Below are 22,391 nucleotides of genomic sequence, written 5' to 3' on the forward strand. Positions count from 1 at the left end.
GTAGTTTAACTGCAAATGTGTCCTGCATTCTTGTTAATACAGTTTTAACTAATGTGCTGCTTGCAGATAAACAAATTTTTCATTGCTTTTGAATTTGAAGATAGTCACTAATTTCATACACGTTCAGTCAAGAAAGGAAATGTGTGCATTCTCTTCGTCGAACACTCAAGTCGAGCTTTTATGAAACGAAAACTTTTTTTCATGCACGTTCAATTTCAATTTTCTTCAGTTCAAAGGTCAGTTCAATTTCAAATTCTCAAAAAACCATCTCAGCTTCCCTTTAAGTAGCAGAAAAGGAAAAAAAATTCAAATAATGTTCGTATCTTGGTTTGAAATATATGTAACACGAGATGCGTTTTGAAATTGATGAAGCGAGGAAAAAAGTTCAATTTCATGCACTGAACGTTCAAGAAGGGAAATGTGTGCATTCGCTTTGTCGAGCATTCGAGTCGAGCTTTTATGAAACGAAAACTTTTTGTAGTGCTTTTGTAAATAATCTTTTTCATAAAGAAGCTTTTTAACTTTTGCAGCATTAAATTTGATATTCTATGTGTGCTCCAAATGCAGGATTTTGTGCCTGAATAGCAGTGAATCCAGAACTATTACCTGATGAAGGGCCCACTAGGTGATGAAAAGTCTATGGAGGCGGGACTTCTGCTTTCTAAAGCTGTAGCTGACTGTAGTTTTGTCTGGTTCTGGTCTCCTCCTCGGTATGATTTGAACTCTCAGCCCTCCAGCTGCTACATCAAAGGTGTGCCCAAACACCTTTTGCCAAATTTAGTTCTGGCTCATCAGGTAGCTGATGGTCCTGACCTGAGACATGGTGGATGCTTTGTGTGCCATGGCCATTAATGTTTATTGCGCCTTTCAGCGTCGGACAACGGGTGTGTGGCATACGTGCTCAAGACGAGCTTCGGAACCGCCCAGGGCAAGCTCCTGCGCACAATCCTCTTTGGCGTGAAGCGGGTGACGGCCAACAACCTGGAGACGTTTGCCTTCATCCTGTTCCTCCTCATGTTTGCCATTGCGGCTGCCTCCTACGTTTGGATCAAAGGTGACCTGCTGTTCTTCTTGCACAGCCTGGTAGAGCAGTTGGTGCATGATGGTATGAAGCGTGGATTTGCATCTAGTCCTCTCTATTCCTTCTCTGTGTTCGTGGCCTGGTTGGCACCTTGCCCTGGCCATGGTTCGCATATTGGGCAACCCCAGAGTTTAGAGGGGATAATTTTTAAAAAGCAGGTCAGCCTTTATGTGATTAAATACAGTGGTTGGGAAAAGAAACGAAATGTCAGAATTACTCAGGGGACTTCGATATGAACTTTGGCAGAGATTCTTTGTAATAATGTTTTTCAGTTACAGTCAATTCTAGATTTATCGAACGCAAAGGGGACTGTGAAATATGGTCGACGACCGAAAATTCGGACCCGTGATTTTTTGGACATGCTTGATTATTCAGACTTTTTTGCAGCACCGCGACATGGCCCATAGAGCCAATGTATAAGAGCACCTGAAATTTCGGATGCACCGCAACTGACTGCTTGATTTTTCGGAGCACTTGCCGTCAATGCCCAAGCTGCCTCATGATGTGTATTGTGGAACCTCGTTAACTCAAACTGCATGGAAGAAACTTGATAAAACAAAACGAAATTCAAGCAAGAAGGGAGTCTCTTAAGGGGTCGACTTTTATGGGGCAGTATACTGCAGTCACAAAGTTTGTCCAATAAAGGTAGCGCGTTCTCGGAACTAAATTTTTTGCCTGGGTTCCATTTTTTTGCTGTGCTGGGTTATTTCGAAAACCCGGTTAATTCTAATATTTTGCATGGTCCCAATTACTTTGAATTAACGAGGTTTTACGGCAATTTGTTTGTCAACATGCAGTGGTAAATCAGAGTGAACAGGCTACATCAGTTGTGCAAGAAACTGGTGTAGCTAAATTTGTAGGTTGAACCACTCTGTGGACTGTTGCAGCCTGTTTTTGTGTTGTATTCCTAACTGTGCCGTCTCATACCGTTTTCGTTGTTATTTTCACACTTCTGAGTTGCAGCTATTTTTTTAAATTCTCTGTTTGTACAAGGTTGTTCAGTCTTAGATTGAAGACAGGAGTGCATAATGGAGTTGAAATACACCCTTATGGAGTGTCACACCGCAGGGATGTCCATGTGGCTGTGCTCGTGCATGCAGAAACCATGGCAGCTCCCTGTGCTTCCTTGTTAGTTTGCAGGTTCCAGCATAGGGTAAATCCATGCTCACTTGAGCAGTGGGTGAGCTTTTCAGCGGAGGTGAAACGCTAGTGGGCCGTGCCCTTTGCAATGTCAGTGCATGTTAAAAAAACGCCCTCCGCTCCAGCGTCCCTCATAGTCTGAGTTGCTTCAGGATGTTAAAACCAAACCAACCAAATCATTAGTGGGCGAGCCTGCACATTGGATGTGGTTCAGTGTGGCAGTAAACAAAACCAAGGAACTATGGTACGCTGAGAATTGTACGTGGTGAAAGTGGTCCTGGCTCATTGTGCATCAAACTGAATTCATGTAACAGTGCGCAACTCGGCAAAGTGTAGGACCAGCGTGCTCCCATCAGTGAGTGGTGTTTCCCTGTGGGTGTCCTTATTTTTTCGAATTCTGCTGGGTGTATTGCCCCATGCTGTCCTAGGCACTGAGGACCCGACGCGAAACCGCTACAAGCTGTTCCTGGAGTGTGCGCTCATCCTGACATCGGTGGTGCCCCCTGAGCTGCCCATCGAGCTCTCCCTGGCGGTGCACACTTCCCTACTGGCGCTCACCCGGCTGGGTAAGGCCTCCAGCAAGGGTCTTAACCGCGCAACTTTTGGTTTATTTTCTTGAAAGCACACTACCTCTGGCAGCATTTCATTTTCAGCGATGCAGCAGATGCTATCAAAATTATTCAAAAATTGTTCAAATTGTCCAATTTGTTGAAAAAATATCATGGAGACTTATCCTAATGTGGTGCGCAATCAGAGCCTGAAGTACTTTTGCTGAAAAAAATTTATTCGTGAGGTGAGGGCAGTTTGAATATTTAGAAAAGGCAAGAAACCAGGCATTGCTCAATAATGAATAAAAAATTGAAATTTTCAGGAAACACTTCACAACCTTTTTCATTATCATTTTCACAGATTCTAACTTTCGATCTAATTCAGAGCATGCAGCTTTATACGGCATAAATACTTTTAAAAATAAAAAAAAGTGTGAAATTGTGCCATTTTTGTCGTTTTTGTTTTTAATGTGAACTTGCTCTTGGAAATTCAGAAATAATTGTTTTGTTTTTCTAGATGTCTAGTACCTATAACAAATGTTACAGGTGATGAAACTGCGTACATCAATGTAAAAAAAATACTAAAGTTGCATAAAGTGCGTTATGAGCCAAAAACACTCGTTAATTTCACCCTGAGGTGGTGCAAGTAAAAATACAAACAATAGCGGGTTATGTAGAGTAGTTTATTGCCTTTCATTTCTGAAATTTTTATTGCGGTAATTTGTGTTCAGAGTGAAAAAAGAACTTCTGAAGTTGAGCTCCCGTCCCGCAAGTTGCGTCGTCTCTTAGCGCCTCTTCACCGCAGAGCATGACATTGCCGACACTGTGGCCAGACGAAATGTAGAGTTCTTGTTCTTAAGTGAGGCTTGCACTGCAGGCAAGCATGGGAACGTTGAGTAATCGAACAGGTATACGTGGCAAAATATTTTATTAACGCTGCCGGGGCAGCACATGCCCGAGTGAGCTAGGTGTTCGGTGTAGTTCTGTTGCACTCAGTCTTTCTTGCCAGCACCATGACAGACGTAAGCACCAGCGTAAGAGCTTGTGAGACACCGATCTGGAAATGACCAGAACGATCTGGTGTTGAAACTATCCGCGATGCAGCAGCACCACATGGTACTCGACCCTTGCAGCAGCACCACATGGTACTCGACCCTTGCGGCCGTCATAGGCTCATGCCTGGTTGTTTCTGATGTGATGTCTTGGTTGTATTTGGTTCAGTCAGTGCAATTTCTGCATTCATACTCCAGCGACAACTGTAGGCGAGCCACTATATGTTGACAAACCACCTTCATGCAAGTGACGCACCTACTCGCGAGCGGGCAGCGTTCATCGCCAGCGCGTCTCGCGTTACTCGCCACAGGCTGCAGTGTGCACTTCGCACCTTCGCGTGTGCTTTGAGGCGCACGCTTTCTTCGATCTTACTTAGATATAAATAAAGCACTTGTGATACGCCTGCCATGCCGGCTGGTCATCCCTCCTCGTGGTCCATGCGAGACAGCGCGCTGAATACCCTCGCTTTTCTTCTCTTGGCCACCCTGCACCAAAGCGGGCCTGTTCGAACTTCGAAGGCGAAAACGATCTCGTTTATTGCATACCATCTGCCAAATGTCGCGAGATATCTTCTTTAGCTCCAGCCCTTAAAATGCGTGACAGCAAACCGCGGCAAATTGAAGTTGTTATCTAGCCACAAGTGTCGTGCCATTCCAGGTGCAGTGTTCTGCGGTGAAGAGGCGTTTAGAGACGACGCAACTTGTGGTGTGAGAGCTCAGCTTCAAAAATTATTTTCTCACTTTAAACAAAAGTTACGTCGATAAAAATTTCAGAAATGAAAGGAAATAAACTGCTTTACATAACCCGCTATTGTTTGTATTTTTACTTGGACCACCACAGGGTGAAATTAATGAATGTTTTTGGCTGAAAATGTACTCTTTGCAACTTTAGTATTTTTTTTTACTTCAATCTACGCACTCATGTACTAGACATCTGAAGAAAGAAAACGGTTATTTCAGGATTTCCAAGGGAAAGTTGATATTTAAAATAAAAAACTGACAAAAATGGCACATTTTCATGCTTTCTTCAATTTGAAAAAAATATTTATGCCGTATAAAGTTGCATGCTCCGAATTTTATCGAAAGCCAGAATCTGTGCAAATGTCAATAAAAAAAATTAAGTGTTTTCTATAAATTTCAATTTATTCTTAATTATTGAGCAGTGCCTGGACTATCGCCTCTTCTAAATATTCAAACTGCCCTCACCTCACGAATAAATTTTTTCTTCTGAAAAAATATTTCAGGCTTTGGTTACACACATTAAGATAAGTTTCCATGAATTTTTTTGAAAATTTTGGAGATGGTCGAGCGCAACGTCTGGGACGTTTGGCGTGGAATAAGCCAGAAGCAAAAGAAAGTAGCTGACTCTTAAAAAGATGTTCATTTTTTTTGTTCAGGCACAGTCTTATATGATTCTGCAATCAGCGATATAAGGCTGAACTCATTGATTGAGGAAAACGGGTTGCATTTCAACACAAAAATTGAGGAAAGTGACATTTCACTTGTGATCCTAGTCCTGCCATGAATATGACTGAACGTCACTACTACAAACTCCATGACAGCAAAGTTTGTACGACAACCAAGTGTTCCTGATTGTGCCCCTTCTGTGAACAGATTTTGGAGTGGCGTTCAGCTTCAGTGTTTTAAGACAGCATTGTGGACATAGTGGAGATATCATGCTAACTTATACAGATACCACATAGCAGGCACATAGTCAGAATTTTTTTGGGGAGGGGCTTGTGGCAATTGTATTGCGGAGGGTGGGTACATGTCCAACAAAGCCCTACCAAAAGACGTGGGGGGGGGGGGGGGGGGGCTTGAATATGTGCCTGCCACATACACAGAACGAGAACAGATGAAGCACATACTTTCAACTGAGGTTATTAGATAAGATGTGGCGTTTTTATGCAAAACCACTGTGAAGCACAGATCTACTATGAAGCACTTTTGAAGCGCTCATGCCTTGTTAGCATTGTGGACCCCATTCACCAAAGTCAGTGCTGTTGCCAGTGTAAATTTCACCTCCCTAGGAGACCCTTAGTGGGACTTGCAATGGAAAAGCTGCGGCTGACACATGCATGACATCACTGCATGAAGCGCATGTGTGCACTATAGCGCTAGGAGAGCATGTGAGGTATTTGTGTGCTGGCACCCTCATAGCTTCTCCTGATCACACCACCATGGCCTCTTGCATCGCACCAGCTTAGTTCTCCGCCTGCTTTAGAAGTTTTCGAACCTGTGTAATGTTGACTCTCGTTGCTTCCACATCATCTGGCAATGGCAAAGATGCTACGACAGCTGCCTGTCATGCTTGGCGACCGCAACAGCAATGGCTTGAGCGCCAGCGCCAACACAAGGAGCAAGGTCCCTCTGAACTACAGCGATGCCAACAAGCTACAATGAAGAGCCCATGACTGTAGACCATAGCATCGGTAGCAGCGACGACCAAGAGCAAGAAAATGTGAAGTGACGTCCAGCCCAAAGGAAGAAAACTGAAGGGAAGTAGATTAAGAAGGATTTTTCATCTCGGAAGTGCTGTTTCATCCCTCAACTGGAGTCAGCTACCTTAGAGCTGCTTGAGTACTTGAGCAACTACTTTCTGGACAGGATTTTTGTTGACCTAGCTCACTTCACCAACATCTATGCACTACAGAGAGACGGGAGTTTAGCTGAGTGCCATGCCAGAGGAAATCAGTTTTTTGTTATTGTGATGCGCATGCCGCTGCTCTACCAAGGGTTTCCACTAGGGGTGTGCGAATATTGAAATTTTCGAATACGAATCGAATACGAATATGAAGGAAAAACGGCTTCGAATGTCGAATATCTGGTCAGCACAAAAAATAAATTCAGAAAAGATAAATAAGGAAACATTGTTGCTCATATTTTTTCTTAAATAGTGTATGGCCTTTGCAACTGAAATAAACAAAACTAGACTGCCTGAGCACCGTATAAAAAGAAAACATGATGTACGCAGAAATGTATACTACTTAATTGAACAGCATAACAGTATCCAACCTGCAATGTGGTCACGCAAAATGAAATCCATAATGTGACAATACTGGAAACAAAAATAACATGATGGCTAGTAAAACCTCATTATTAGTTCGGAGTTCAAAGCACCGACAGAAATGCCCGGGTTATTCAAATGTCGATTTATAAAATGCCCTGCGGCCCTGAAAAAAAAAAAAAAAACTGCCGAAAATTCAGTAGTCTTATGAGGCGGCTCTATCGTGCAAACACTTGTAATAAGCCTGTGACGAGCACTGAGTTTCGGCTTACTGGAAGACATCGTGATCGTAAGGGAGATGGGAACGCACATTGGCGTCTGAATGGCGAGACAGAAGGAAAAAAGGAAAAAAAAAATTGACCAGCGACGCATCAGCCAGCGTCTGAAAGCGGCACAGTGCCGAGATTGGACTACTGGCGAGTGCGTGGGCCGACAGTCAATTGCCATTGCCACGGGCGAGTGGCGAAGCTCAGAAACCCAAACTACGCGCCAAGTTATTTTTTTTTATTTAGTTGCAGGGGCCCTCCGAACGTTGTCACGCCTGCAGTTACGCCCATTTAAGAGGTGCATGGGTTACAGTACACCATGCAATAGGCGGGATTTTTACAGGATCGCTCGCCCTGTTGTGACACCTCGACTCGCCCCTTCGGGAGCCTCAAGCGAAATTCCGCAAGTAGGCTTTCCCGCATAGCGTAGTTGACCAAAACAAGATGATGGTGGTCACGTTTAGAGAGTTATTAAGGTGACAACGAATGCCATGTTTGTGGGCAATACTTATATAACTTATTACGGAAGGATAAAAAAATAAATGCGCTTTTGCGTTGCAATTGTTAGAGGCGGGGCGTCCCCATCTTGTTCGCAGCACGTGTGGTATGTGGGAAAGCCCACTTGCGGAATTTGCGCACGAGGACAAGCCTAGCGGCATCGGAATGCGATCGGTCCACGCAATAAAAAACGACGGAGAAGAAAGAGAACAGGGCCTTTGTATTGTTTTCGTGGAATTTTAGACTCTATATTCAGATAATTTGCCCAGATATTGCGGTTTTGCCACAATTGAATTTACAAAAGTCAGCACGGTATACGATCGCTGCAGAGTATTTGGGAATTTTCGAATATTCAGAAATTCTCGAATATCAATTTCTCGAATACGAATATGAACCGAATATGAAACATATTCGATTCGTATTCGAAATTTAGAATATTCGCACACCCCTAGTTTCCACTAATAACAAGGTTGGGAAAGTGGCTCCAGAATGGATGAACAGATGGTGATTTTTACAGGAAAGATCCCTACTGAGCAGTTCGTAAGGAACAAGCCCAATCCTGAAGGCATTCAAGTGTTTGTGCACTGCAATTCAGACAGCAAACCTCATGATTTTGAGTTCTACCAACATAATGGCACTGGCATAAGCCCTGACTATTCACTCTTGGGCTTTGGTAGATCTGTGGTAATCTGTCTAGTAGAGCACCTTCCCTTGATCAGAACATCAGGGGCTACATGGACAACTACTTTTTGTCTTTGCTGCCCTTTGAGAGCTGAAATCGCCTGGTATTTTGGCTTCTGATATGATTAGGTCCAACAGACTTCTTGGCTGTCAGCTGAAAATTGAAGAACTTGAAGAAGAAAATTGCTGAAAGGAATTGAAGAAGGAAGGGCATGAAAGCTACAACTTAAAGATTGCCGAGGAAGAGGACGTGGTCGTTGTTTGGGGGCATAGCAATGGTCCCGTTACCATGGTCACCATTGTTATAGGACTGGGGAACCTCACCAAGGTGAACAGTTGGAGTGAATCAGCTAAAGAACACATTGACATAGGCTGCCCGCAGGTATGTGCTAAGTACAACCAATTTGTGGGCGGCGTCAGCAAGCTGGATTTTTTGATGTCTTTGTATCCCCTCTACACGAGGGCAAAGAAGTGGCTGGTAAGGGTAATCTTCCACTTCGTTTCCTAGCCAGTTTGCTGCAGCTGGATTGAATATGTCTGTGGCACGAGTGAAGAGGCACTTCCTAAGAAGGAAGTGAAGGAGGTCGTGATATTCCAGTCAGATACTGCGTGAAGCTTGATTGCAAGCAACAGGAGGGCACCAGTCAGGAGAAGGAGGGCAGCACCTGCTCCACAAAGCCTCTTCAACAGTCTCATAATGGCAAGCCCAAGCTGACTACTTCCACAAGGTTTGACGGCCACAGCCACTGGCTGATGCACACTTCCCACAAAGGTGCTGAAACACAGGCTGTGTCTCCAAGTCGCGCATTTGCTGTTGCAAATGCAAGGTTTTCTTCTGCCTCAGTTGTGCCAAGGATTGCTATTATGAATTCCAAAACAAAACGAAGAAACCAATTGGAGCGCAAAAGTAGATAAGCTTTGGAAAAGCACTGTGAAATATTGCTGAAAGGTTAAGGGGACCTGCAAATCACTGTTCTTTGTATAAATGGTGGCTGTCGTATTTTTCAGCCTAGAGGCATCAAATGTACAATTATACATGCCATGAAAAATGTTTGTATGCGTAATAAACACGTTTTAAATAATTTCACTCGCTTTGAGTCATTTGTTACAGACATCTATATTAAGAGTTTGGAATTTTGCTGCGGGCTTTTCGTAATTGGCACCTGAAAGGATACAGCAGAAATGGGGTACAAAATATTGGCAAAAGAAATTCATACATTCAAACCCACTTATAGTAAAAATATTGAAGTGCCACGGAAATACCATTCTTATAATTGATAATTGTTATAAAAGAGTTGTGCCGATAAAAAGAAAACATGACAAACTTACAGCATTTAATGACAGGAAAGGCCTGCAGGGGCTTGATTGTTCTAATGCCTGTAAAAGCTCGTTATTTCGAACTTCAGGGGACCAGAAAAAATGTTCAAATTATCCAGTGACCCCAAAAAGATAACAAGAACTGCTTGCATCATTGTATATTTATCTGGTGAAAGACTAGGCATCGGTTGCTTGCTTTTGAGATGAGCACGACGCGACGATGATTATTTTTCATATTTTCTTAAATGGTTCATTTCGTGCATACTGTCGGGATTGTCGAAGCAGAACTGCTCAAAGGTGGTAAGGGCCTCCCCGGCAACCTTCACAGTGCGACGCAGAACTGCTGGAACTCCACCGCTACTGCGTCACACTCCTCACAAGCGGCAGCGTCGCGTGCGAGGAGACCTCACTGCACAAACAGCGAATGGCACGTGAAAAGTGCGCAGTTTTGACACACTGGAAGAACCGAAGAGAGAACCACATGGACGAAAGTGCTCGCGCCAATCGGTGCCTGAAGCGGCATGCAGCTGGGGTCGGTTAGCTGGCTAATACGGGCTTGTGCGAAGCTCTGAAGAGTGAAACCGAAACTACACTGACTGATTTTGAGAGTTGCAAAGGTTCCTATTTGTTGTTGTCCGCGCCGGTGACAGCTGCCATGATCGCCTCGTTGGTGAATTCTTCATTTTTCATGACTGCATTGACAGCGTGAAAGAATTCTTCGGCTCGACATGCCGCAATCATCACCGTTCACCGATGACCAAAGCACCGTCATCACTCCACTCGCAGAAGCTTCGCGTGCCTCGGCATCACTGGCACCACGCCTGCTTTCCAGAAGCAGTTCATGACAGGAAATCCAAAGAGCTTGCAGAGCCGAGGGAATGGTGACAGCAAACGAGAAAAACCACGCTGGCAACGTGCATGCGCCGCACCGACTGATTGAGAGTACGCACAGCGAGCGTGGCTGGCGCAGCAATCCATCAGCTCGCTTGATAAAGTGACGCCTGCCGCCAGGGCAAGTGCAATCCACGAAGTTACCGAATAGGGGAAGATAGGACAGCGCACGCGCTCTCGTCTCTGAGCTGCCAGCCATCGCAGAGAATGCAAAAAAAAAAAAAAAACACGCCGGCTTGTTTTCTGCGAGTGGCTCACCCCTGAGAAACGTTAGTAATGGACTGCTCCACCAAGGCTTCCTTCCATGGTCCTTACTTTCTTCTCTGCCTTGTTGCAAGGAGGAACGCATCTGTTGTTTCTCCTCCCTGCATGCAAGAACCCTTGGTGCACCCGATGTCTTCGAATACTTGCCACGGGTTCTTTCGCTTTCTCTCCGTCGCTGCGCCGGCTGGGATTGTGCTGTAATCGTGGTTTGGCTGGTGCGGTTGTAGTGTCTCCATGTTCGTGCTTCTTTCAAGGTTGAGACTCAATGACCAGATTTAATTGTTTTAACCAATAATGTGCTGTGGCAACATTGCTATAAGCGGTTTATTTTACCATAGAAAGCTGACAGTGCCGGACTGACCATTGTTATATCCAATATATTGTTATAAGCGGTACATGTATTGTTATAAGTGGGTTTACTGTATTTATAATGCAAAGTAGGAGACACCTAAGCTTCTCCTTAGGGGTATGATGCGATAGCGTAATTGGTTAATTTCCATATGTGCAGAAGGTTGTTATCTACTTTACATTCATAGATCCCTGGGAGTCCTCATACCCCTCCTTGTGCAGTGGTTAAGTGATGCGCCACGCCTAACCACCTGCAAGAGCCATGCCTGTGATTTTTTTGCATAACGGGGCCTTTAACGGTATTGCGTAAAAATGTTTATGTGATGAGGTGTTATTGAGAAGTGTCACACTAGTTGATCCCATGGGAAGGGTAGCAAGTTGTTAACAGCAAGGAACCATGTCCAAGTAATTTCCTAACACGAGCGCATTTCTTGCACTGCCCAGTGAGCAGTGATGAATTGCCCCTCCCTAGCCTGTTGGTGAGCCTTTGGCCCTTTGCAGGGGTGTTCTGCACGGAGCCCTTCCGGATACCATTTGCGGGAAAGGTGGAGATCTGCTGCTTTGACAAGACTGGCACCCTCACCACAGACAGCCTGGTCGTTGAGGGCATTGCAGGGCTGAAGTGAGTGGCAGTGCTTGCCCCCATGTTTGCTGCTGAGTGCAGCCTCACCTGCACAGAGTGAGGTGTGCCCTGTGAATGCTGATGCTGTAGGACAGGGTTAATTGGAGGGAGGTCAGTGGATGTATTGTAGTTAAACTGGTGGTGGTGAGACAGCTTGCACAGTCTAGGCTCAGAGGGCATTTGTAAGAATTGACTTGCGTGACGTCGTACATTCTGCAGCCTCACATGCATCTCTCCTTTTTCTTAGGCACAGGACTGACGTTGAAGATAAGGTCGCTGATGTGCAATTTGTGTGCAGGAATGTGGTACACAGATAATCTGCATTCACCTTCGAATCGCTGCATTTGGTGTTCACTGCAAATGGGCAGCGTGGCTGAGCAGTTAAACTGAATGAATGCACTGCCTGCACTTTCAACCGGCACAAAAGAGTGTTTTGATTACTGGAATGTGGGAGAAGGCACATGCACATGTGCATGTGCATGCACAGAAGGCATGTGCACTGTGCAGCCATGTATAAAAAGTGGATAGGGGATCTTTATTGCAAAGCAGCTCCATGCAGCCATGCTGTAGCTGTCAGAGGGGTAGTTCATAGAGCTGGCTGCGAGCAGTGAGAGCTGTTTCAAGCTCGCGAAAGTGCACATACGGGATTGGGCATAGCTTTCTCATTCCACTGTGTAAGTGCTGCCAGCCAGCACTTGGCATTGGTACATAGTGAGGCACAATAAGGGAAAGCTTACTGTATGGAGACAGCAAGAACAGACCTTTGGAGCATGAAATGGTGAATCATGGACTGGCCTATTTTGATCATTGTGCTTCTTTTTCTTCCTTTCTTTTTATTTATTTATTGTGATGTGCTCACTAACAGCCATAGGCCTTTTATAGTGGTGCACACACAGCAGTGAAAGAGAAAGGAACAATGAAAAGATTAAAGAATAAAAATTAACAAAAGAGCAATTAAAATGGTGAAGATTATGACATTGATAACGAATGATAGAAACAGTTAACAGTAGGCTTGTGAAAATAGTGCTTTTTTTGGTTCAAAGCGAATAGTAATTCCTCTCGAATAATTTCAAAGTGAATACTTCAAATAGTAGCAAGTAAAGAAAAATGCGGCAGTGGGCTACAGTCTGGGATTTATTCAAGGAAAGTAAACAACTTGATTATTTACGAAAAAAATTTTCGTGCAATAACACTAGCTGTTCCGCATGCTGAGGTTTGAGGTGCTCCCTTCTGCAGCTTACAGCGGCTCCTGCAGTCGAAAAAAGCCTTTCACTTCTTATCTGGGTGGCTGGTATCGAAAGATACCTACGGGCAGCTGCAACCAGGATTGGGTAAAGGTGGCTGCCATTGCTTTTCCACCACACAAAGGGGTCTTCGGACCGGGAAAGAAGGGGGCCTTCAAGTACCAACAACCTCATCCGAGGTTGTACGGCTTGACTGATGATGTGCACGCGAACTGAAGTGTGTAAAAGCACTCCACACAGAGTCCCCTGATGGGTCTACACAGCAGGTGTTGTTCTCACTTGTTGCTGTACCATGTTGATCAACTAGCACAGTCTCTTCTGCTGCCGTTGTGAGCAGAGTCAACACTCATTGCTTTGCGGGTCGTTCAGCATAACATATATCTTTTTGTCTAGGATCGACCAACATTGCCAATGCAGGAAGGCGCGACATCTTAATATCAGGGAACCTCATCTTGATGTTATGCAAAAGGCTTGAGGCAAGCAATGCAGCTTCATCACCTTCGGAAACATGCTCAGCTAGAACCACCTCGGTACACTGCGACAGGGGAATGACTTGTGACAGCGTGGGATAGTTATCCCCAGACAGTTCAGTTATGGCATGGCCAAGTGGGTTCAAGACTTGCACTGTTCATTCATAAGCTTCCACTCACTTGCGTTCAAGTTTGGAACTGCATCAGATTCTGAAAGTTCTACAGTGATGACCGTACGGAGCTTCACGAGCCTGGCCATCATGGCATGCTCACTGTTCCATCGAATCGGGACATCTTGTATAACCTCGAGAGGGTCCTGCTGCATGTTTCTCTGAATTTCCTGAAGCCGTCCTCAGGCCTTGGCACTTCATTTGTATCTAGCCACAATAGCTCTGGCCTTAGCTCAGAGCTGCAAAAACCTTGGCATTTCTTTTTTGGCATCACTGACACACAACTGAAGGGTGTGTCCGAAACACTGCACACCACTCCAGCACGACCGCGAACTGCTGAAGTAAAGTTCCTTCCATTATCTGTAATGGCGAAGATTGGTACAGTACCGTGGGCTGGAAGTTCCCACTCCTCGATGACACCTGCGATAAATAGCTCCAGGTTTTCTGCAGTGTGAGAGTTTGTCATCTCCGTGCAAACCAATGCATGCACGTGTTGCATGGAGTCCCTGTCCATGACGTGACAAGTTACACAAACATAGCTTACATTTGCCCGCGATGTCCAACCATCAGTTCTGATTGAGAGCGACTCCACTCCGCTTGCAAAAATGTCCCCGAGCTTCTTTTTCACCTTCTCTTTGCTTGATGCGTAAATGTCTGGAATAATGGCTCTCGAGAACGTTGTCAGAGACGGCACAGCATAATCCGGCATAGCGAACTTCATCATGTTGAGGAAACTCGGTTCTTCGACAATGTTGTAGGGGTGCATACCACGAGCTACAAAGCGAGCTATTATTTTTGTCATCTGTTGAACTTTTGGGGCCGACGCCTTCATTTTCGGCTTGAAACTGTCGGCTATGGATGGCTGTTGACCACTTGCCTTGCTTGCCCCCTTGAGCTCGGATAGCCTTTCGCATGTGCCCCGCTTCTCTTGGTAGTCCTTGTGCAAGTCCGGATGTCCCTTTAAATGCATTGCTAGGGTTGTTGTCATACCTGTCGGGGTCTTCAGGACTGCCTTGCATTTAAAACATCGAGTTTCGGTTCCCGGTGGAATTTTTATGAAAAGTTCCAAATCGGATTGCTGGTCGCATACACGTCCCCCGTAGTGCTCTGGAGTGGTCCAAGGCGGCTGGGACTGATCAAATGCCGCCGTGGCAGAGACAAGAGACCCACTAAAAGCAATTGACCCTGCCGACGAGATGCGTTTTTGTACACCTTTTGTCTGAGCTTTCCTGGCTTCGTTTGGATTGGTTTTAGTTGGATTGGGAAAAGTAGTGCGGAATCCAAAACGAAAACGTCCGAAAACCCCTTCTCCCTGTCGTGTGTGGCTTTTTGTTCGAGCTGAATACTTGGAAATTTCCGAACAACAAAATTCGAATCGAAGCGAATATAGAATATTTGCACAAGCCTAGTTACCAAACAGTCAAAAGGTGTTAAGAGTCCTAAAGAGTACAGCCGGTTTCGCCTGCAAGATTTCGAATTCTGATGAAACATATCAGGGCCACAGAGTGCCATGGCATTATACGTGCACATCATTCGTACAGTGGGGCTTATTTTGAGCAGTGGCACATCAAACACTTGGCTTTGTCGTATGGACCGTCCTGGCACTTGAAGCTTAATCAAAGGCGCCAGGTGCATGCAGTCAATGTGTCCATGTAAACACTTGAAGAGGAAGAGAAGGTCACGAGACTGCCGTCCATCTCCAAGTCGATTAGTCCTGGAGCGCGCAGGGCAGACCTGTAATTGTCTTGAAGGAACATTGAAGTCTTCAAAAAGTGCAGCGGGGTAGCGCTCTGGATCAAGGCCATCGCCAAGAGGTTCGAGTATACACTTTAAGGCATCAACCCCAAGAGATGGTTTTAGGTAGTATAAGCTGACAAGAAAATTTTTTGTGCCTTTTAGGTTAACTTCAGTCCAGAGGAACTCATTGTGCAATTCCAAGTCATGGCGGTGAAAGGAATGAAAAGATTTTTTGATAGCGAGGAGAACACCGCCACCATATCGCTTGCCAGTCTGTTCGTAATTTTCGTCACAGTGATGAACTTCAAAATCATTGTCAAAATAGAAGAGGAGATTTCATCATTAAGCCAACACTCAGTGATACAGATCATATCATGGTTATTGAGGACAGCATTTTTGAAAAAGCATTCAGACTTGGTGTGAAGACCATGCATGTTCTGATAGTAGGACAGTGAGCTAGCCATCGCTAATCGTGTTTACAAAATGATTTGGTGAGTTAGACAAATAATGCTGCTTTAACATACCTATGAAAGGGTGGAACAGGCACCCAGCGGGCCACACACCAGGGTCATTAAACATCGCAAAGCTGTTTGGATACATGAAAGGAGCTATAGCTCGAGAGCAAGGTCTGTAGTTTACGGCGAACAGTGTCTTTGGTATTTAGGGCAGGCTTTAGCAAACCAACAATGTCATCAGTGGTCGTGTCTGGGTGTATTCTGGAGACAAACATGGCTTTCCGGTGGGGAGTGCGGGGAACTGTGGCTACTGTTGCAGCACTGTTGGTTCTAAAGCTGACAGGGCAGCTGATCTTGAAGTAGCCGGTGTTAGCAGGGTGAGACAATGGTGTTGAATGAGCTGGAGGCAGCTCCTGACGATGGCTCTGAGTCCCTCGGTTGTACGGTCGGGAAACTTATCACGCAATCCCACGGGGACAGCATAACTTGGGTCTTGCCTGCGGGTCACAGGAAGACTGCACAGATCCCTGTGCCAGCTGGCTCTGCAGAGACTGTACCTGGCGCTGGAGCAAGAAGACCTCTTGGTTATGGGCTTCATTCTTGCTGCCTGTTTCCCGACGTAGATGCTCGTTTTCTTCCCGCAGCAGTTTTGCCTCGTCAGTAAAGAACGAGATTCCCTCAAGTGCCTCGCGGAGGAGCACGGGCGGGCCGGCCAGCTCAACGCCAAGGTCAACTGGTGGTAGGGGGAAGGGGAATGCTAGGCCTACTGCATGCCTTCAAATTGATGCGCAGATTACAGGTGAAGGGCAGCCCACCGTCAAAAACTCCACATTGAACGAAGTTACTAATCTGGAAGCAGCATTAATGGGATTGCTACTGAAGAAACACTCGGGTTACTTTTATCTGTGGAACGCATTGAGATTGCAAATAAAGAATGTGGAAGCTGGTTTCTCGCTTGTCTAGAATGTCCACCATTGGGTTCACCGTTCTCCTCCTTTCCCCCCACTATTTATTTTCCTATACACCTGTAATGGCTGCTGACAGGGTGCCAATACATGTCAGACTGTGCAGATTCATAATTTTCTTTCAGTATCGTGCGAATAAGTATGTAATATTAGAAAGCCTAGCACTGTGTTTACTTGCGCAGCGCAACACAGTGTATCAGCCCTTTATTTTGATCGGGCTGTTTGAAATGCATGTAATTCAAATATTTTCTTGTTTAAACTATCGAGAATTGATTGTAGCTTTCCTTTTTTTCATTATTGCCATATATTATAAGTATGATTTCTTTTGTCATGCTGATTGTAAATGCATGCTAAGATACTCGATCCTGTAGCCACCAGTTTGTGCTCCTCATGCTGTTTCTGACCTACCATCAATATCCGACAGTGGATTCAAAGAAAATAGGAGAGCTGTGCTCAAATAAGTGTGATCGGTTGGCCCCTGAGTTGATGGGAGGGATGTTGCAGGGACCGGCCCGAGATGTGTGCTGTGTCCGAGACGCCCCTTGAGAGTATCCAGGTTCTGGCATCTTGCCAGTCCCTGGCTCAACTGGATGATGGCCTGGTGGGGGACCCCCTTGAGAAGGCTGCGCTCACCGCCATCGAGTGGAACCTCACCAAGGGTGAGCTGCGCCGCCACCAGCATGGCTGTATTTCGAGGTGGCTTGGGTGGGCGTACTGAATCTGTGCCACCTGTTCATGCTGTCGTTTAATTCTTTCGCTACCTTGGGGAGAACGACTTTTTGAATGTTGCTCTGTAACAACCTGTACTGACCCCATAAGCTGTGTACCCAAACTCGGATTTAACCTGAAAAATTTCCTGTTCGAAATTTCGGAGGGCCAAGTTGTGACTTGATATTACTGCATGGCCACAGTATGAAGGAGGCGCAAATGCTTGTAAGCACAGGCGGAGTCTGAGGAGCATCAAGAGTCACTGTGAACGGAGCTATTGAGAATGGCAAACCAATGCAGGAATTTAGAACAGCCATGCTTTTTGCCAGGCCCACAGCTCAAGAAGAAAGTTTTTAAATGCATTTGTAGTTGGCCCACCAGTGTTCTGTAGAGGATTTGGGCAAGATGTGAAAGAGGAATTTCGCTGACTTGGGAAAGGCCTGTGGTGCAGCAGCCAGGGCTTATTGTTTGTGAAAGTTGTCCCAAATACAGCAGAACCCTGCTGTTACGTTCCCGGGTGCTGTGTATTCCCTGCTGCTATGTTTTTGTGAGCCAGTCCCATCCATAGAAACCCATGCAATGCGAACTCTGCTGTTACATTGCAACTCTGTGACAGCATTCCCACATGCTACATCACGAATGTCACTTCGAGATTGTGCTTTACCCCGTGCTGGCATTTTGACAGCCCATGTTTAGTACGCATGGAATGGTGACTGCACACCCCAGCCAAAGCGGGACTCCAGACTCCGTTGGCGCATCGTCGCCACCGTGTTTTTGACGGCTTTCAGCCCTTTGCACTGACGGCGATGGTGTGAATGCGAACAACTGAAGGTACAAAAACAAAACTATGCAATGGCAAGTGCCGCCTGCCTGGGTACCATATTTACACGATTGTAAGTCGACTCGAATGTAAGTTGACCGCCCAAATCACATTTCCGAAAAATAAAAAAAAACTTCCGAGGTTGTTTAAGCTTGGCCTTGAATAGTTGAATGCAATAGCATTATCCAGTGGCCGCCGTTCATCGCCAGGCCGCTATCGGCTGCCGCGCGCGGGCGTGCCCGTGGGCACATTCCAAAACAAAAATGTATTCATCACTGGACTACTCGTCTACACTTGCGCCATCGTCCTCACTAGCGCTGCCGTCGTGATCACTGCTGCGGTCCCACAGCACGTTGTTCTAACGTCGTCGTCCAGCGAAATCCCGCACTTCGCAAACAGCCACATCACGACATCACGTGGAACATCAGAAAATTTTCCTCGCTGCAGCTGCCACACTTGTATCACTCATTGTAAACGTCGAACTTGTGGCCCGGCGCGCGGCTGTTCGTTTCTTCGGCGTAAAAAATGGCAGCCATCTGAATGTAGCCGTGAACGAGCGCCGGTCGCTTGCCGCACCTGGAGCACAAATGATTACTGACGAAGCACTACATTAAAAACGCGTGAAACATGGCCGGCAGCAGTCAAATGCGTCAGAGCCAAACAAACTACGCGTGAATGGCGTCGGCTCTTCCGCCGGCTACCGACACACCCCGGCACCGCTGCCATTCTGAGTGGTGGTGCAGCCTCGATTGGAACAGCAGCCCTTCCATCAACTATCAACGCTCCCTTGAGCACCGAGCACGCATTTGAAAGTAAAAAGAAAACTTGTTGGGCGCTTGAGCTTTCCGTAGAACGCGATTGCGTTATCGGGCCGCCGTCGCTTATCAGCAGCTGCAGTCAGCAGCCATGTGTGGGGTGCCAGTTTGCTGCTTATCGATAGCTGCCATCGGCTGCCACCCGCGTGCGCAGGGAGGGTATGGCAGTTCTGCGCGTTGACATAGCAGCTGCTTAAGGCCAGCACCAAGAGCGATGCAACGGAGCCACGCAGCAAAAATGCAACCACACTGTAGCATGCCTGATATCTTGATTGTCTCACCTTTACTTATAGTGCGATGTTTTTGTTTCGATTGTAAGTCAACCCCCCCCAATTCGGATATTCAAATTTTAAAAATAGGTCGATTTACAATTGTGTAAATACGATAACACTGTACGAGGTTAAGTTGTGCGGGTTTGCCCCGAGGCATGTATACCTGTCATGTGTGTTTGCCTTATCACCTGCAGATTAAAAATGCAATTTCTATGTTCCAATAAATGAGGATAGTGTAGGATTAAAGTGGCTGCTGCAAAAATAGCATAGAATTGCTCATGCATGCAACTTCGCCTACTCTGGGCACACTTCCTCTTCGTTGATGCCTTCCTTTCACCAACAGTTTCTCAGTCAGATGGAGAACAATCACAGGGTCTTTAGGTCATTCTGCACATGCGAATTATCGCGAGAGCTGTCGCGTACTACGGGCCCTGAGCACGACCCTCAGCAGCGTTGACGCAGCCGAGCACACACAGAGAGTACGAAACCAAACTGTGTTCCCTTATTGCCGTGCTTCCAACCATATATACCGTATATACTAGCATAATGAACCCACTTTTTTTCCAGAAAAGTTGACATCAATATGTGGGGAGGGTTCATTACACCGGAAAAAAAGTTTCAACAAATTTTTCTGGAAGGGTCGAGATTTCATATCATACCTCCATCCGGTCAACAACAAACGCATGCAGTCAGATGTGTTGTGCCGTGCCGCTAGTGTTCAGCATCATTCACTTCAATGCAATCCTGCAATTTTGTGGCAGAGGGCCGCGTTGGCCAATCGCGGCGGCGAGATAACGGCAACATGCTGAATACCGGCCCTGAAGGTCAGGCGCGCATCTTTTACGCGAGGTTAAAAAAACACAGTATGGTGACTAGTGTGCAATGCGAATGTTTCAGCCTTAGCTTACAGCACACCACGTGTTGGCGCTCTGCCAAGTTCGCTAAGCGCCCGCCTCGCACCCCTCTGGGAGAAGCTCTCCTCAAAAGATAAACAAGTGGTGATGTTATCAGCGGCGGGCAGCATCTTGGCGCGCTGACAAGGTCTGCGCCGGGGACGCCTGGGGACCCTGCGAAAACTGAGGAACCGGCGACAAAAAGCTAAAGGCTGAAAAAAAAAAAAAGGTAAATTCTGGCCGACAAAAGTGGAGTCGGTTCTTTACACGTGTATATAGGGTATATAAAACAGATCCCAGCACGGGGTTGCTAGATGCCTATTCTAGTTGAAGGGCAGTGCCCTCTACATCTCCCCTCTTAAGAACCATTTCAACCCCCAACGCAATGTGTTTACAAGTCCAGCCTAACTGGTGGCATGACTCGCCTGCCGTACGTAGTCACTTGCACTGGGCCTGTGTGGTGGTTGAACGGTCCAAGTGGAGGCGACCTTGTTTTTATGGGTGTAGGCACTTTATGGGGTGTAGTCACACTTTGTTGCGGAATTGCCGGTGGTTGCTGTCGATGATGTGGTGCCTCAGTGTGTTCCCCATGAACTGCTTCTTGGATGCATTATGGTTCTTCTGGTTAGAATGGGACGAGATTGCGCCAGTTGTGCTGTAGGATTGTTCCCTCCTCTGTTTCAACTGTGAAACACCTTGAATGCTGTGAAGGGCTGAGAGCTGTTGTCTTGACCCTTTCTGGTTGTATCCACACCCGGGCACCATCTTGAAGCATTGGAAGATCTCTGGTGCGATGTCGCCGATTGATGTTGGCTGCTTGTTTTTTCTTGTGGCATGCATCTTAGTCACTCACATCTTGTTGCGCTGCTTTTGCTGGCAGCATTTGTTGATCCTCCTTGGGCAGCCTTTTTCGGAGTCCTGCCCAGCAGAAGTTGCGCAGGGCTGCACCCTGTGATGCCCACTGTATCTCTGTAGTTCAAAAGAGCCAGGCAAGGGTCTGCTGCCTTGTGGAACAAGCTCTTCACAGTGCGCACCATACGCTCAGCCTCACCAAATAGACTGAGGATAGTTTGGGCTGCTTGTTACATGTTGAAGGCCGTGTGAAGCCGTGAAGTGTGTGAATTCCTTGGACTGGAATGGAGGCCCATTGTCGGATCGCAGCACTTTCGGGATGCCGTGCCATGAGAAGATGCTTTTCATAATTTCGATGACACGGCAGGCTGTTGTTGTGTTGAGGGTGGCCACCTTGGGGCAGCGGGACCTGCATCTGTTGATGCCTTGATGACCTTCATGAATCAGCGCCAACACGCTTGACCGTAAGGCAGCTGGCACAACCATGCGCGCACCTTACAGAAGAAGGCCAGTGCAAACAGAGAGCTCGTCGATGATAGCTGCATACTTTGCAAGATGCAACGGAAGCTTGCCTTTTCTTGTGAAGCCAATCTGGCAGAGAGAAATCAATGTGCTGCACTTACCATCCTGTGCTTGCGCCCTCTGGACATCTTCTGTCTGTAGCGCTGCTATTGCTGCAGCCCCTTGCAAGACCTCTGTGGCAAACACTTCAATTGCGTCCACAGGATGAGGAGTATCGGCTAGCTCCGTAGGGACATGTGACGGTGCGTCAGCTGTGGCAAGTAGCTTTCCTGGCACGTACCACATGTTAAACTGATATGCCATCACTTTGAGTCGCAAACGCTGGATGCGAGGTGGCAATGCATCCATGTCTAGTTTTCCAAATAGTGAGACTAGTGGTTGATGATCTGTCTCAACTTCAAAAAACAGGCTTCGAATAAACTCATCAAACATCTGAATGGCCCACACAACAGCTAAGGCCTCCTTTTCAGTTTGGCTGTACCTCTGCGCTGTTGTTGTCAAGGGCCGTGAAGCGGATGAAACAGGACGCTTGTCTCCTGAAGGTTGCATTTTTAGAAGGGCAGCACCCAAGCCGAAGGAGCTTGCATCGGCAGAAACGATTGTTGGGTAAGTAATGTGGTACTTTGCCATGCAACGGTCAGAGGTGAGCATGTCTTTCACTGCAGCAAATGCAGACTCTTGTTTGTGAGACCCTGTCCATGCAGCGGTCTTCCCCAGAAGAGCCCTGATAACGGCTGTGGCTTCTGAGGCATG

At 46.4% G+C, this 22,391-nt stretch overlaps 1 protein-coding gene and 1 pseudogene across 2 annotated transcripts in view; one reads left to right on the top strand and one right to left on the bottom strand.

Moving 5' to 3' along the window:
- LOC144116146 (endoplasmic reticulum transmembrane helix translocase) overlaps positions 1 to 22,391 on the top strand; it is a 191,704-nt gene that overhangs the window by 48,899 nt on the left and 120,414 nt on the right. For both annotated transcript variants that reach the window (XM_077650849.1, XM_077650850.1), the window contains exons 8-11: positions 872 to 1,054; positions 2,650 to 2,787; positions 11,595 to 11,715; positions 17,261 to 17,415. In XM_077650849.1, coding sequence (XP_077506975.1) covers positions 872 to 1,054; positions 2,650 to 2,787; positions 11,595 to 11,715; positions 17,261 to 17,415 — 597 coding nt within the window. The remainder of the gene's footprint in view (positions 1 to 871; positions 1,055 to 2,649; positions 2,788 to 11,594; positions 11,716 to 17,260; positions 17,416 to 22,391) is intronic.
- Positions 13,306 to 14,569, bottom strand: LOC144126608 (zinc finger BED domain-containing protein 4-like; annotated as a pseudogene).

This window comes from Amblyomma americanum, chromosome 1 (assembly GCF_052857255.1).
Source record: "Amblyomma americanum isolate KBUSLIRL-KWMA chromosome 1, ASM5285725v1, whole genome shotgun sequence".
Classification (NCBI taxonomy): domain Eukaryota; kingdom Metazoa; phylum Arthropoda; class Arachnida; order Ixodida; family Ixodidae; genus Amblyomma; species Amblyomma americanum.